Source organism: Hippocampus bargibanti, linkage group LG09 (assembly GCF_051943395.1).
Source record: "Hippocampus bargibanti isolate YZ-2025 linkage group LG09, ASM5194339v1, whole genome shotgun sequence".
Classification (NCBI taxonomy): domain Eukaryota; kingdom Metazoa; phylum Chordata; class Actinopteri; order Syngnathiformes; family Syngnathidae; genus Hippocampus; species Hippocampus bargibanti.
Window position 1 is genome coordinate 11,125,642 of NC_142742.1, and position 17,273 is coordinate 11,142,914.

Here is a 17,273-nt window from a genome sequence, read left to right on the forward strand (position 1 = left end):
TTGCTTTTTTGATTGTTGCTGTGCTGATGACCATTTTGTGTTTGGGAGCCTTTTACTGAGCGAGTTGCTTGTTCTGTAGCCACAAAGGGACATAAGTCTTCTTGTGCCGGTCCCAAGCCCTGATAAATACAGAGGGTTGTGTCAGGAACGTAAAAGCTGTGCCAAAACAAACATGCGTATCATACCTCTGAAGATGGAGGTTACTGATTCGCTGTGGCGACCCCTTGAAGGGAAAAGCCGAAAGGAAAAGAAGAAGAGAACAGAATAATTAGATTTCATTTATAATCGCCTTTCAAAACTCCATAGGTGCATATCAATAAATTTAAAAAGTACCGGTACTTATTTGATATGTTACTACACAAGTGAGACTCAAGGGATTCAGTATACTGTAAAATGTGTTTTTTTAAGCAGTTACCAGATAGGGAAAAAAATAACGGCATTGACCAAAATAACAAAATGGAGTATTACACAAGCAACAATCAAAATGTGTTTTTTAGAAATACATTTGATTGGAATTGGCCGAAATCTGCTTGTCCTTGGGATACATATTGTCCTTTGTGCACCACCAGTATAATATAGCATAAATATTGCAAACTTGCAGTTCGTTCTACGCGTCACACTGCATGCACATGAAGACAATTAACTTCCACAAAACTACTGCTTAAATCTCTGTGGCGGCCACTTTTTAAACAACTCATCCACTTTGAATGTTCAGGTGTGCCTAATATCGTGGCAGGCAAATATCATGTGTAAAATGTTAAAGCTGTTTTATAAAATCAGTGTTTGCAATTAAAGCCGCACTTTGGAAGTTCTACAGTACCATAAAGTGCCACAAAGTGGAGCCATTTTCCACTTTAGATTGAAATTCTGCACTTGCTGGGATGTTTGTGTATTTATAAAACTGGATATATATTCGAGCCAGAAGGTTAAATGTACCCTATTTTCCGGTTCATAAGGTGCACCCAAAAGCCTTTCTAGTCTTCAAAAGGTGCCCCTGCACCATATACGGTGGTGCGGATTATACGTGAAGTCATATTGGGCCACAACAGGTCTCGCAACTACTGTCAGCAACCACTGACTCCAGTTCACCCTGTAGAACACAGGTGTCAAAGTCAAGGCCCGCGGGCCAATTCCGGCCCGCCACATCATTTTTCTCGGCCCGTGAAAGCAAATCAAACTTGTTAAATTCCATGATGATTGCTAAAATCTGAGCCAAAATTTCATACTTTTGGATGTCAACCACAATAAGTCATTATTCTTGACTTCAGATTTGAAAACGAGTTATTCATTAATTTGCTGTGTGCTCTATATGTAATATTTGAAGGGATTTAAACATTTTAATGGGTTCCCCAAATTCATAACGGCCCTCGAGAGGAAACCATAACTACAATGTGGCCCGCGGCAAAAAATGACTTTGACACCCCTGATGTAGAACAAGTTGTGCGGAACCCCAGCCTATATACTGTCGTGCCTTATAATGTGGTGTGTGTCATATATGGAAAACTTTGATATATTTATATATTTGGAATTTTTATTTTCATTCATTGAAGGTGCACCTTATAGTCTTGTATGCCATTATATATGGGAAATGTTTGAAAATACACCATTCATTGGGGGTGCGCCTTATACTCCGGTGTGCCTTATACATCTGAAAACACTGTATTTTTGTAAATGATAACAACAAAACAACAAAAATGTACTTGTCACGCAAGTTGACTATTTTTGTTGTTGTGACTCCACAGGTGGAGATCCGTCCCATGATGTACGTGGCCCTGACGTACGATCATCGCCTGGTTGACGGAAGAGAAGCCGTCACCTTCCTGCGCAAGATCAAGTCTGTGGTGGAGGACCCCAGGGTACTGCTCCTTGACATGTGAGCGTCCACGGCTGCTCCAGGCCCAACTGACTGAACCGACCCACACAACCTGTGGCGAAAAACACCGCTATGGACATACAATTTGTTTTTTTTTTTTCTTCTTTGGGTAACAGTTGGGTTGTGCAATATAAGGCTGGTAATCTTATAAGGGTTTGGTACGGTCTTGAATATTTTCCGGGTTCTGGTCATAAGATCAAATAGTATATCCAAGTCTTGTATGTTCGCCATATGTCATTTTCTACATACAGTGTGTTCAAGTTATTATGAGATGACAAGTCGAGGTTGCTTGCTGAGAAAATAAGGATGTGTGGAGACCAAGGAACACAATGTTATGTCCAAAGTGAAGAACTATTAATTGGAGAATTGATGCTATTATACGATAATGTGGAACATTCTCCGCATGCCCTGTTAGAATATTTAAGAAAAAAAAGTTTTAATAAAAATTGACAATATGGGACTTAATCTATGTGAGTGTTTGTGTCTTGATGAGCGACAGCAAGGGGCGGGGAAACCCATTTTGTAGAAAGTTGCAGTTTAATTCATAATAAAATTCATCATACTAATTGAGTACCGAAGCTGCAAACACTTGGGAAATTACAGTACATCCATCCATTTTTCAAGACGCTTATCAGTCCTGCCATATTTTCCTTCCATTCCTGTTTGGCTTGATGTGTGCAGTTTTAATATCAGGTTAGTTAGATTAATACAGCAAGACATCACTGTATTTTGTAAAGCGTGTCTGTGTTTCATTTGTCGTATTCTGATCAAGAATATATTTGGTAATTGGTTTATGTAACTTTTCAACCTGCAAAGAGTTCAATCCAGAAACTGTCCAATGGCAGTTTTCATTCTGAATTATTCAAGTAAGAAATATTGTTTCATTTCATTCTCTCGTCTACACACATCATATAATGATAAAAGTCGTCCTAAAAGATTGTCAGATGTCAACCAATGTCATGCATGGTGATAATTACGGTAAATGTGCACGGATGTAGAGAATAAGCCGTGAAAATGAAAAGTCTGCAATGTCCTGGAGGCGCGTGTTGAAAGAACCAAAGTATGTGCTGTTAATGAGACTTAGTGTGGTCATCACTTTTCTTATCACAGTCAAATCTTTGGCGAAGCACAAACGCCGGTTTGGACATATTGAGGATACTATTTGTTTGTTTGTTTTTCATTTCCATTTCACCGCCGAAACTTCTGGAACCAGCTAACAGCTCAGGGCCTTCCAGGAGACACTGCTGAAGAAGGGGTGACACTTGATGTCGCTCACACCACCACCTCCACACCCCAGACGATAGCCTGCGTCAAACTGAAGTAACTGTGGAATCAAAAACAAAACAAAGGTGTTCCCTAATCGATTGTGTCATTGTTTTGTGGGAAATGTTCTAATTTCATGCAGGTGGTCTGAAAGTTTTATTTCAGGCAAATAATGTATCGCTGGGAAGTTATGAATGCGGGCGATGTATGGTGACTCGCAGAACATTTGTTCTTTCTTCCACTAGATGGCAGAAGGTACAAATATTTTCGATATTTCCCTCTTCCAAAACGATTAAAATGATTAGCACACTACAGAAGCTTGACAAGGTTTCAACAAGACAGACACGGAATTGACGTTAAATCCGTTAAACGTCAATCGTTAAATTGAGATGGGATCATGATTACAGTAAAAATTGAGGGATGGTCAAATTTGAGGTGAAATTTCAACGTAAACCTAAGATGCATGGCAATATTTTCAGCCGAATTTCATTTGACCCTCTCTCAAATGAAGTCCAAGATGGCTCCCGAGTAGGCAGCCGTCATTAAGTGCTTTCATCAGCCTTGCTTTTTTGTTGTTTTTGTGTTTTTGTCACTTTGTGTTGCGTGTCATGTAAAATGGATATGGATTATTTGTCAGCATTTAAAGCCACGACATTCACCAAGGAGGAGACTCTGCTGAGCGGTTGCACCTTTTCGGCAGCACGAATATGCCAGCACCATTTTTGATTGGGAGAAATGTCACTTGACTGTCTTTTTTTTGCACCTATCATGGGCAGCATTTTCACAGCCCCGCTTTATTTAGCGGAAAGGTCAGTGCTGTTGGACAGTCTACGGCTGGATGGATGCATGGCTTGAGGAGCCCGCGATGAGAAGAAAGGAGCGTCAGCGCAGAGCGCCATTGCGTATGTGGAACTGCTTGAAATTGAAGCGGATTTACGTGGGTCAGGAGATGTGAGACAATCTCTTTTGTCAACGGATGCTACAGCTTCGTGTTTGCCTTCAACATTTAGCTTGTAGCAGACGTGCACATTTCACCATGACGTCCCTGATCCACTGGTGAAAAGGATGCTTTGATCCTCTCCTCTTTCATCTGGAACTGATTTATACAACAAAGACGGTGCAGAAAGTGCTTAAGAGTGAATTACTGTGTCTTTGCGTTGTCATATTATTTTGTTTTTTGTTCTTTTGACTTCAAGACGGTGCCGCGAGAGTGGCTGCCTTTACAGCAGCTCCTGTTTTGTTTTTCTACTTCTTCCTTTCCTTTTCGCTTCTTTCCATAACTTTGCTGCTGTAAAATGTGAATGTCTCCACTGCGAGACTATTAAAGGCTAATCCAATACAATCCAATCAAAACTCACATGCATGCACAACAAAAACAACATATTCCTCGTCAAAGTAGACTAAGAAAAAGTTGCTTGGACTCATACGTTTAATGGCCAAATTAAGTTTATGTATATAGATTAATTCCCATTTTAGGTTTATTTTCCTCAAGTATTCTTTTTTTTTTTTTTTGTATTTTTGCTTGGTGGTGCACCATGGTGTGATTATATGCCTGGTGGGCTAATACGGTTTGAATGTACATTTTGCTACATTTGGCTTCTCGACATGATTTCAACCACAAAATAAAGGTGTGTTGCAAACCTCATGAAGCAGTGATGCAGCAGTGGTGCTCAGGTGGTCGGGAATGAGCAGCTGAGTGTGTGAGTTGATTCCTGTTGGGTGGAGCTGCCATAGTGGCTGAAAGCACAGAGTGCAGCAAGAATGCGCATGAAATTATAAAGCGCAATCTATATGTACAATTTGAAGATCAATTTGTATGTGACTATTGATGACACACTTAAACAACAACCGACGTCTCCGGACAAGTTGTGTCCATAATTTGTAAAATGGCTTCAAATGACTTCTACTGAGCGTATTTTACAAAGATTCAACCACATATAGCTATATTTTAAATTGCCGTTTTCATGTTTATTATGTTTGTTAAAGTAATTATAAGTGCCTTGTATGCTGGGTCCGAGAGGACAGTAATTTCATCTATGCTGTATGGCATACATATTAGCATATTTGACAATAAAGCTGACTTTGACTTTTTGACTTTGACTTTACGTTTTAAGACTCGCGAAGTCTTGTTTTTGAGTTGGTGACGAGTCCATACGTGACGTAGCTAAAGGACTGCCCCTGACCGTAAAAAAGACGCATTATAGCAGTCCTTCCATCACGTCAATGTATTTTGCTGTACTTGTTTGGTCTGGGGACCTCCTGTTGCACCCAAAAGCCGCCAGAAGGCCAGAAGAGGACGTCCAAGCGCCATATAAGGAATTCGTCAGCCTGTGGAAACGGAGGTGGCCACAGGAGGTCGCCATTTTATGCCTCTTTTTTTGGGTTGGAAAATTCCTCCCAATGTTGCCTCATAATGGCACAAATAAATTCTTTAATCGATTCCAAACATGTATGCTTTCCTCTTCAGAACTATTTGAATCATATTCATAACTGGATGTGGAACAAGAAAGCATATTCCCCGAATCTGAAGCCATTGTTTTGATTCACAAGCAATGCAAGACGTATGGCGTGACGTCACGAATTGGGGGCGGGACTTTCTGAAAATGACCAATTCGCAGCTCAATTTTTTGCAGATTTTGGACACTTTAAGTCATTTTTATTGGTGTTTTGCATTTGACTAAAAATATCATACTGTGCGTTTTGGGTATTTTAGATGCTATAAAACGTTTTTCTGATGTCAGTTAAGAAACAAAAAAGTGACGTCGGTTGTCCTTTAAGGTACAAACACACTCGAATATGATTACAAAGACAAAAACGTCATTTCCGTTCCTTGTATGAAGATTTGTGCACAAAGTTTTGGAAAGGCTCAAGTTAAGTTCATCTATCAAGGTTAGATTGCATCTTCAAATACTTGTGAGAGTTCGCTTACCATTCCTATGAGAAGCTCAAACAACAGTGCCCCAAGACTCCACCAATCGCAAGCTTCTGTGACTCTGGACACTCCGCCAATTTCTAGTGACAAATTCAGCCTTTCACTTTATATAATGAATACCTCCAGACACGTGAAGAAACTTCTTGGTACCCATAATGGTAATAAATAAAAATACAATGAAGTTTAACTCATTGACTGCAAAAATGTGTCCAAGAAATGAACAGAACAGTATAAAAGAAATGAACATATTAATAAGGTTCCTCTTCATCAATACAAAATTTAAAAAAAGGCAAATAGTGGAACATCAATATTAAACTCATTCACTGCTAGACATGCAAAAATGTGCCCACTCCAGTGCTAGGTTTTTTTTCATTGTCACTTTTCTTTCATTGTCACTTGAATTCCAGAGAAATCCCACAGAATATTGAGTTTTAGGACTAGATAAAACTTCAATGCAGTGTAAGAAACCTTAGACTCTCTCCTTTCATCATAAAAAAGAGTTAATTTCTAAATTATATTGGTCTGGAGTTATATGAGCTTGAAATGAGGGTGGCTGTCCAAAATACAATGCAATACATACATACATATTGGTTTATATAGCGCTTTAACAACAGCTGAAGATGGAACAAAGCGCTGACATGGAAAAAGGGCAAATGCTTGTGGAAAAAAATTGCCATGGCCAGCACTTTATCGGCACCCAAGCATGTAAAAAAAACTGAAAACATTTGGGAATGGCGCTCTACATTATATTTTCAATTCCTGAATAAATTTGTGAATGGCAGTGAATGAGTTCATCAATGAGAATAAGGTATTACTTCGTGCCTTGCCAGAATGTCTTGAGACAACTTCATCTGATCCATGGTGAGTGTGTTAACACATCATATCACCCACCAGCACCATAACAATAGTTGCCGTCCTTGAAAAAGTACATCCGAATGATCACAAGCCCGAAGATGCTAATTAGAGGAAACAGCTTGGTTGAACATGTCCATATGGTCAAATTATTTGCATTTGTAGGCGTACTGTCACTTCATGTACAGGCCTATTTCATGAGTTAATCTAAAACACAAGTGTCAAGGTCAAGGCCGAGGGGCCAAATCTGGCCCATCACATTATTTTATTCGCCCCGCGAAAGCAAATCAAGCATGTCATGTGCCATGATGCTTGCATAAGTCCGAAGCAAAATTTCACATTGTCCCATGTAAACCACAATAACAGTTATTATTTTTTACTTCAAATTTGAAAACGAGTTATTCTTTAATGTGTTGTGCCCTCTATATGTAATATGTGGATGGGGATTAAACATTCTAATGGATTTCTCAGATTCATAACAGCTTCCCAAAAGGAAACCGTAACTACAATGTGGCCCTTGATCTAAAAAGTCAAAATTGTCCCATTATAATTCTCTTGACCCCTAAATCAACAGCAATGTTGAATTTTAATTATATTATTTTCATCACATTAACTCATTCACTGCCAGATGTGCAAAAATGTGACCACAGTGGTTGTCATTTTCACTCAAATTTCAGGACCTACAGAATATTGAGTTTTAGGACTACATAAACATTTAATGCAGCGCAAGAAACCTTAGACTATCTTCTTTTATCAGAAAAAAATTGTTAATTCCCAAGTTATATGGGTCAGGTTTATGTGAGGTGCAAGTGGGGGCGGATGAACAAAAGGTAAATGCTGCCCCCTCATGGGAAGGAAAAAACATTGCCAGTGGTCTGACCAGCACTTTATTAGCACACATTTGGATATGGCGCTCCACGTCATATTTTCAATTGTGAAATAAATTTGGGAATGGCAGTGAATAAGTTGATATTTTTATAGCGGTTTTTGAGGGGTTCTAATAATTTTGTCCACATGTGTCCAGAACAAGACAAGAGGTTGAGTGTTACCTGGCGCACAGTACATCTGTTCCATGGCATCACAGTTAATTTCCGATTGAACTTCACTCCATTGTCCAAAAAATGTCAAGCATGCCTTTCCTGTGTCAACATAAAGCGATACATTTTGAACCAAATCCAATTTCTTGCGCGCTATCCTCTGCGTGACACTCACCATTGCTGGTCAGCAGAACGTTTCTGGGGTTAAGATCCCGGCATATGACGCCCTGTTGATGAAGGCTCTCCAGAGCCAGCAGGATCTGGGCGCCCCATACCCGCACCTCAGATTCTGGGAGGCCCCAGCAGGTTTGACAGCTGGGCTTCTCGGAGGATTTTAGCGGTAAACGAGGTACGTGGCACCATCCATCCACCTCAATCATCTGTTCATCTCCTTGCCATTCCATATTCGCTGGTGAGCCTTCATTCCTTTTTGGGGTTCCCATCACATGAGGGGAAGAGGAGTAGCAACTTGAAGGTTGGGCCGCATTTCCTGGACTGAGCAGCTCACAGGCTTCTTCCACACCGTCTCTCACATCCACCGGACACACTTCGCTTGCAGAGAAAGGCCAGGAGCTTTTTGGGGTAGTCTGCGCTTCCTTGTGGTCGGAGAACACAACTTGGTCTGTGCTTCTGAGTACCACCACTCCATTTTGTTGTTCTGTGTCAGACTGTGTCGCTTCCAAGTTTGTAACCTCGTCGGCCGCACTTAAAACTGATGCCTGTTGAAAGCCTGGTCCATCCCAAGATGCTCTTCCGCAAATTTGTGTTTGGCAATGGCGAGGAAGATGTAAAATGGCCGGAGAAGAATTTGAAATATGACTTTTAGTGTTTGGAGAATCTGTTTTAATACACGAGGTGTGCTTTGAATGAAGTGACATGTTCAAGAGACCTTCAGGAACTGCATAGGGGTTTATTTGGTCACCTCTCAGTGCTGGATCTGCCGCCTTCCAAGCGACTTCAAAGTCAGAGCTGCACTCGATGAGTCCAGTTCCAGCTTGGCTGTCACCGAGTTCCGACATGACATCCAGAGCTTGGCTAACGCGAGCGCATGACAAAGGAAGAGCGGGCTTATCCTGAGTTTGAGTGGAGTGCAAGCACAAAGTAGGAGCTGGTGGATGGATGCGAGCGCTGTCCTGCGTTCTGGCGGGTCCAGAAAACAAAGTCAGACGGTCAAGCTTGTTGTAGAAGGATGCGGCCGAACGGGAGTTCTGCAGGCAGCCCGTCTCCTCGATGTAGGAGTGAGTCCCGCAGGTGTCCAGACGCCGCTGGGTCTCGTCCCAAGATCTCGCATCATCCCCATCCGGGCTCTCGTCACTCAATTTGTGACCACTTTCCACACTGACGTCGCGCTGATACTCCATGCAGATTGTGGGTGAGGTGTAGCTGCTCTTCATCTTGTTGTTGTGTTGGCCGGGTGTGATGCATTCTGGGTGTTCCTTGGCTCTCTGTTTCCTCAGCTTCTGAAGTTTAGAGAATAGCCTCCCACCTTGGGATGAAAAAAGGCATAGGACTTAAAGGACAACCGATATCACTTTTTTGTTTCCTAACTGACATCAGAAAAACGTTTTATAGCATCTAAAATACCCAAAACACACAGTATGATATTTTTATTCAAATGCAAAACACCAATAAAAATGACTTAAACTGTCCAAAATCTGCAAAAATTTGAGCTGTGAATTGGGCATTTTTAGAAAGTCCCGCCCCCAGTTCGTGACGTCACGCCAAGACATCTTGCATTGCTGGAGAATCAAAACAATGGCTTCAGATTCGGAGAATATGCTTTCTTGTTACACATCCAGTTATGAATATGATGCAAATAGTTCTGAAGATGAAAGCATGTTTGCAATCGATTAAGGAAGCAGGAAAGCATGTTTCCAATCGATTAAAGAATTTATTCCGTGTCATTTTGAGGCAATATTGGGGGGAAATGTCTCACCCAAAAAGAGGCAGAAAATGGCCACCGACCTCCTGTGCGGAATGAATCAGCCCGTTTCCACAGGCTGATAAATTCCTTATATGGAGATTGGACGACCTCTTCTGGCTCTTTCTGGTGCAACACGAGGTTTTCAGACCAAACAAGCATTGATGTGATGGAAGGACTGCCAATGTGTCCTTTTTTTTTTTTCGGTCAGGGGCGTTCCTTCAGTGACGTCACGTACGGACTCGTCACCAATTCAAAAACAAGTCTTCCGGAATATTCAGCATGAGTCTTAAAACGTAAAATATAGCTATATGCGGTGGAATCTTTGTAAAATACGCTCAGTAGAAGTCATTTGAAGCCATTTTACAAATTATGGACACAAGTTGTCCGGAGACGTCGGTTGTCCTTTAAAGATCCTGTGTGAAGCAATGATCAACCTTGGTGTTCACAAATTCACCTATTCAGATTGATTACATTTTTTATTTAACTAAACAAAGTAAACTAAAACGCTTTAAGGCGCAGTTGTTGTGTTTTTTTTCTTACCTTTAACATGTTCAAGATGGAGGTAAACCGTGTCCTCGCTGACGTAATACCTCAGCAGCTTCACCATGTACGGCACTCCTTGAGGAATGATGGTCGGTTGCTCCCTGCTTTCCCAGCTAGACTTCATGAGACTCTGTAAAAGTATAGAGAAGTCAGCAGCTGCACTGAAGGGCAAACATGATTTATTGTTGTTAAAAACATCCTGGGAAGTCATAAATATTTGGTTTCCTTCTCCATTTAACCCACACTACTGGTCATTATTTATCAGGGGTATAGGCCGTGCATGCCACTCCTCGGCCTTCAGTAGTGCTCCGTCTGAATCAATCCACTAGAGGGTGCCGTTGGCTCGAAATAACTTGTGATTTAACTTAAGAAATACTGTCATTAAACTGTTTGAATGTTTACTATAAACGTGTGGATTCGTGACAACCTCATAAAAATTGCTATTTTTGCTAGCTTTGGACCTGTCCAACCTTTCTTTATGATGTCCATCTATTCTTGAAAAGTCATTTAACAGTATATTTGCAACCAAATAATAATAATAATAATAATAATACAGTAAAGTCTCGTTATATCGATATCGGATATATCGATAGTCCCGGTTATATCGATACTATTTCTATGCACGCAAGGAGAAAATTACATGCTAACAGGGTCGGATATATCGATAGTCCCGGTTATATCGATATTTTTTCGGACTCCCTTGAATATCGATATAACGAGACTTTACTGTAATAATAATAATAATAATAATAATAATAATAATATAATAATAATACATTTCATTTATAAGCACCTTTCAAATCTCTCAAGGACACTTTACAGTCACAGGATATATTTTCTGTGGGTAAGCAGCGGCAGCCACATGCGCCAGCGTTAAATCCATTTCTTCTCCTCCTTCAACCATTGTGGGTTGACAAAATCGATATTGAATCAACAAAAGAATATATTTGCTTATGCAGGTCACTACAGTTACAGTGCTAGCTCTGGCCAACATGCTCTTATCACCGAGTGCAGGGGTCGGGAACCTATGGCTCACGAGCCATATATGGCTCTTTTGATGATTGCATGTGGCTCGCCGATAAAATGAAATACATATTCTCGCTTTTTCGCCGTTCATTTTCTCTTGGGGCTACAGTTGGAGGAAAGCGCAATTTTGATTGGACGACACTGACCCCGGTTGGTGGAAAGCGCAATTTTGATTGCATGATACTGGCCGTCATGTTGAAACAGGTAAACGACCCTTTAGATGAGCCCGAGTAAAAAAAAATGACGAGTACACTCCAGCTTGAATGCTAATTTGCAATTAAACAATAAATTCGATGAAACAGTCGAATGTCAGTGATATTTTAACAAGCCCAATGTTAACGTTAGCATCAATATACTTCTGCGAGAAATATATTGCAGATAGCAAGTATGGAAGCTAATGAGCCGTGTGCAATATAGCTAGCAGTAACTTCGCCTGTGGACCCGGCAAGTTAACTTTCATTCCTATCGGTTGGCTGGATTTTTACCAATCATGAGGAACGGAAAACCATTCATGGTAAAAACATGTTAACGGTGAGTACTGTCACAAAGTTATTTGAAATATTACATTCTGACATTTTGTTGAAAAGTGGCCGCGCGTGCGTCCGTGTTTTCGTGCGTGTGTGTGTGTGGCTCTCACTGAAAAACATTTCTAAATATTTTACTTTTATGGCTCTCTTGGTCAAAAAGGTTCCCGACCCCTGACCTAGTGGCTCGTGATACTATGATTGGCGAATGACTATGATTGGTTAAAGCAAGAGATTCATCGACACATATTTTCTGCTCCACTGCCTGCAGAATTGATTGTGAAGCGTGCCAGGTAGATTTCTGACCCTGGTAATAAATGATGGCTGAAATGTTACTGGTTACATGCTTAAATACAATAACACACATATGGAAGCAGCACAACACGGGGAAAGTAATGAAAGGAAACTAAAAGACAATTTGGAATTATTCAATGAGAATTCATGGAAAAAATATAATTTAAATTAGTCTGTGATTCAGATATTTTTAGGCCAGCACAGAAGGCGTTGCAGGCCCTGACGGCCCACCATTGCTATTTATTAACCTTGCTGCGTTCACTTTTGTCTTTGGAAAAATGCAACACTGCTGAGTTGACATCAGTCCAGTGAGTTGTTGTTGTTGTTGTTTTCATTTTCTTCCAAAATGATTGAATATGCTGTATTTTGCAGCAAAAAAAATAAAGTTACAGTGGTGACTATGAGGTGAAGGAATGAAAGGAGGAAACACAGAACACGGACAGAAATCAAGAATATTCTGGAGAATGTCAAAAGATGTCCACAAAAAAATAAAGTGAATGACTCTTGATTCCTGATGTTTCAGAGTTAATCCAAAAAAACACCAAATATTTAAAACCTCACAGCGTAAGAAGCCTTATCAGCTTCAACATTGACTTATAAGAGCGTGTCATGACCTGATCACTCAAGAATCTGACAAAAAGCCCTCACGAAGGAAATAATGAAAGGTTTAAACCAGTTAAAAAAAGAAAGAATTCAAGATCATAATCCAAAGCAAACCCCGATAAACCACACAATTCAAAAATAAACACCCACCTTTACTACAAATGTCTCTTTATTAACCATGCTTTGGACAACAAGGACCTACATGCAAGGAAAAAAAATATAGATATAAATTGTTTTGTTTGCAATAATTTTGAGGTTACGTGTTACGTTGATTCGTTTACCTTATCACTGATGCCTACCACCTTACACATCTCCAGATCCTCCATAGGAGAACTCAAGTGTCTTACTGGACGGAATCTCAGACTGCTGTAACCCTGGTCATACAAAGAAATATAGCAGCGAGCTTTCATTGACATTCTTTGCCACATTGGTAGTTCATAAGGGTTATGTATGAAGCTGCATCAATGATTAAGAGCTGGGGTGTCAAACTCATTTTTTTGCCGCGGTCCACATTGAAGTTACGGTTTCCTCTCGGGGCCGTTACGATTTTGGGAATGCCATTAGACAGTTTCATCCTCTCCACATATTACCTCTAGACCACACATTTTTTTATTAATAACTAGTTTTCAAAAATAATGACTGTTATTATGGTTTACACGGAACAAATTGAATTTTGGTTTGGACTTTACCAAGCATCATGGAATTTCATAAGTTTCATTTGCTTTCGCGGGCCGAATAAAATGATGTAGCGAACCAGATTTGGCCCCCGGGCCTTGACTTTGACACCTGTGATAGAGACGGTAGCTGGCGGTGGCAGAATCAGTGAGTAAAAGGAAACTACAGTATTTTCAAAACAATTGACAGATTATCATTAGCACACATGATCAGATTGAGCTGAGGCGTTGTATCGCTATGACCTTCTCTTGCTACCGTCTTCCTTGTCTTTGGCACACCGGTTTAATCCAGTTTGGACAGTGGAGTCAAACATTGTTATGTGTGTTTGACAAAGCCCAGTTCCTCGTGAGGGTGTGGCTAAGATAGTATAAGAACAGGAATACATATTCAGTCATACCCCTAAATGAGAGTTTCCTTTCCCGAGGTTGTCCTGCAAATGCGTTATGAAGATTTCCTCAGCTCTCTTCAAGTACTGAGTTGTCTTCCTCTTCACAGCCTCCCGACGCTCTTTGTTTGGGTCCACTGAAAGGCGCACATCAATGTCAGACATAAATCGAGCATTGCCAGTGACTACGCGGATTTGTCAAATAAAAGGAACAATACAAGCCTGTCCTCAATGAACTTGTTGGTCTTTTTCCAGTGTGAGTTGTAATTTTTAACTTCCCATTTTTAATGTCGCATGCATGTTCCTGTCACATGTCTTGACCTGCACAATATTATTTAAAATGTACCACAGGGTCAAAGATTGATGATATGATGAAATGCAAATGTGCAGGCGAATACAGTATTTTCCGCAATATAAGGCGCTTTGGAGTATCAAGCGGACCTTCAATGAATGGCCTATTTTAACTCATTCACTGCCAGACGTGCAAAAAATGAGTCCAATCCAGTGCCAGGGTTTTTGTCATTGACACTCGAAGGGCCCACAGAATATTGAGTTTTCCGACTACATAAACATTCAATGCAGTGTAAGAAACTTTAGACTCTCTCCTTTCATCAGAAAACAAGTGTTAATCCCTAAATTATATGGGTCTGGAGTTATATGAGCTTGAAATGGGCATCCAAAATACAATGTAATACATACATGTTGGTTTATATAGCGCTTTAACAACAGCTGAAGCTGGAACAAAGCGCTAACATGGTTAAAAGGGGAAATGCTACCCCTTGTGGAAGGGGAAAAAAACATTGCGAAAAAGTCTGGCCAGCACTTTATTAGCACTCCTGCAAGAAAAACCAAAACCTGATAAAATTCAGGAATGGCGCTCTATGTTATATTTTCAATTCCCGAATAAATTCGTGATGGGCAGTGAATGAGTTTAAACTTCATATATCGGGTGCACTGCCTTATAAGACGCATAGAATAGAATATATTTTAGGGTGCCAATTGTGTTATGCATCCACCAAATGCAACTAGGCAAAGGGAATAAAACAGTCATGCATTCATTCATTCATTTTCTGATCTGTTTTATCCTCATGAGGGTCGGGGGAAGGGGCAAGGGGTGCTGGAGCCTATCCCAACTGTCTTCGGGCAGTAGGCGGGTGACACCCGGAACCGGTTGCCAGCCGATCACAGGGCACACAAAGCTGAAAAACCACACTGTACTCCGTACTCACACTCATACCTCAGGACAATTTGGCGTGTTCAATCAGCCTCCCATGCATGTTTTTTGAATGTGGGAGGAAACCGCAGCACCCGGAGAAAACCCACACAGGCCAGGAGAGAACATGTGCGTAACCACTAATACACCAGGCCACCCCAATACAATACTATACAGCTTTATTTATATCAAGCTTTCTCATTGTGACACTTTCTGACACATTGTGATGATATGCTATCAATTAGTGAATACAAATATTAACATAATAAAGGAATACAGTACTGTCAAAGAATAATACGGGATGGAAATGAACTTACATTGAACACCATTCAACAGTAAGTCCACCCCATTCTTGTAATAACTGAAAGCTGCCTCATAGTCCTCGTTGACCTCGCTGTCCAGAGCCATGCGAATCTGCTTGGCTGCCTCCACCAAGTAATCACGCTTCGCCATCCTCACCTGCTTTATGGCCCGTCAAAGTCCAGTCGAGCCTGAGAGCTGATTGAGAAGTTTTTTAGTCAACGGTAATTGACAGTGTTAACTATTTTTTGTCACCTTAACCTTACAACAGCAAGTGGATGTTGAATCAAAGGTGAATATAACAAACAGTGTGTTTGCGCACGTGCGTGTGTGTGTGTGTGTGTGTGTGTGTGTGTGTGTGTGTGTGTGTGTGTGTGTGTGTGTGTGTGTGTGTGTGTGTGTGTGTGTGTGTGTGTGTGTGTGTGTTTGTGTGTGTGTGGAAGTGTTTCAAACTCATTTGAATTTGAACGAACTGCACCGAACTGAATCCACATCTGTGACTATACTCTTAAATTGTGATATCAGCATGAGCATTAGCAAAAGATGCTACATCAACTACCCATATCATAGCAGTTACAGCCTCCGCAAAAAAAAAAATTGGTCCTAAAATCATATTTTTATGAGTCTGATAAATATATTTAGGTATGCGTGTCTGTGTAGGGAAGGGGGGTCCTGGAGGCTCACCTCTGCTTCCTGGTCTCAAGGAAAACAGGACACATCTCTGCTAGGCGTCACCGGGTGGGCTCTGTATGGTTCTTCCCCCAGTGACCTCAAAGTTTAGGATGGTCGACTGGAAAAGAGGAAGTAAAGAGTTAACTCTCATTTCTGCAGACAGGAAGTTAAAAAAACACATACCCAAAAACAATTCCTTGAGACATAACAATTTTTAATTTTCAAAATTTCAACATAAAAGCATTAAGAAGACTTAGCCTTAGCATTGTATATAACCACATTGACAATGTTTTGTATTTTATACTCATACATGACTTAGCCTTAGCATTGTATATAATCACATTGACAATGTTTTGTATTTTATACTCATACATGCAATCCTGCTGTTTGTATTTAGGGGAAAAGTAGACCTCGTCATAAAAAAATCCAATGATATCAATGAAATATTGAATCTGAAAATCAATTACATAATATTGGTAACATATGACATTCTTTTTCTCATAAATTTGCCAAGCACTCACATCCTCATGGCAGGCGGCGACATCATCATCTTGGAGTTCCTCAGCCATCATCTGCTCTGCGTGCATTGAACCATAGCCAAGATCTTTAACATTCGCCTTTGTCAAAAACAAAACAACAACAAACACCACGTACAAACAACCGCAATTTGCATACAAACACAAAGTACACGATGTGATGAGGCCGACTGTGCCGAAGCAGCATCAGCATCAGCGAGCATACAACACACTCTTCCGAGGAGGAGAGGAGGAGGAGAAATTGCATGCCTGGCCTCCGATTTGCTGAGGATGATGACACGTTCGGGTACAATTTCACACGCAAGCACACTCTTCCCCCACTCTCATCATGCCGGATGCTGTCTCATTTAAAGAGACAGTGTTGTTTTCTTGGGTGCATTGAATGAAAGCCTTGTCATTTTCCCACTCTTTTACTTACAATGTACATACATTGTATTGGGTTTCAACAACAGCATAATCCAGTACAAAGTATGGATAGTAAAATAGTATATTTCCTTCATGTATGGACCATCCATTATGAACGGAAGACTCATTTTCAGATTAAAAAGTGATGGGTGCTTAGTACCAGATGGGACAAGGCTGCCCCAACCCTTCTCCCCTGCGCCCCCATGGGAGGGCAGG

General features: G+C 40.7%; 2 protein-coding genes across 3 annotated transcripts in view; one reads left to right on the forward strand and one right to left on the reverse strand.

Annotated features, from left to right (window-relative positions):
- Positions 1–2,338, forward strand: part of dlst (dihydrolipoamide S-succinyltransferase) — an 18,004-nt gene extending 15,666 nt beyond the window's left edge. Inside the window, exon 15 of the mRNA XM_089004336.1 lies at positions 1,743–2,338. Within this exon, the coding sequence (XP_088860462.1) occupies positions 1,743–1,877 (135 nt within the window). The 3' untranslated portion in view covers positions 1,878–2,338. The remainder of the gene's footprint in view (positions 1–1,742) is intronic.
- Positions 2,129–16,874, reverse strand: rps6kl1 (ribosomal protein S6 kinase-like 1). Of its 2 annotated transcripts, none has more exons than XM_089004334.1 (13): positions 16,771–16,874; positions 16,638–16,693; positions 16,129–16,234; positions 15,462–15,642; positions 13,944–14,068; positions 13,153–13,245; positions 13,022–13,069; positions 10,422–10,554; positions 8,133–9,443; positions 7,970–8,059; positions 6,066–6,148; positions 4,778–4,873; positions 2,129–3,197 (listed from the first exon to the last, which is right to left on the reverse strand). In XM_089004334.1, the coding sequence occupies exons 4-13, from the start codon at positions 15,595–15,597 to the stop codon at positions 3,087–3,089; spliced, it is 2,226 nt and encodes a 741-aa protein (XP_088860460.1). In that variant the 5' UTR covers positions 15,598–15,642; positions 16,129–16,234; positions 16,638–16,693; positions 16,771–16,874; the 3' UTR covers positions 2,129–3,086. The 2 variants fall into 2 exon arrangements, with proteins under 2 accessions (XP_088860460.1, XP_088860459.1); XM_089004333.1 differs by having other exon boundaries at positions 16,792–16,864.
- Between the last annotated feature and the right edge of the window lie 399 nt (positions 16,875–17,273).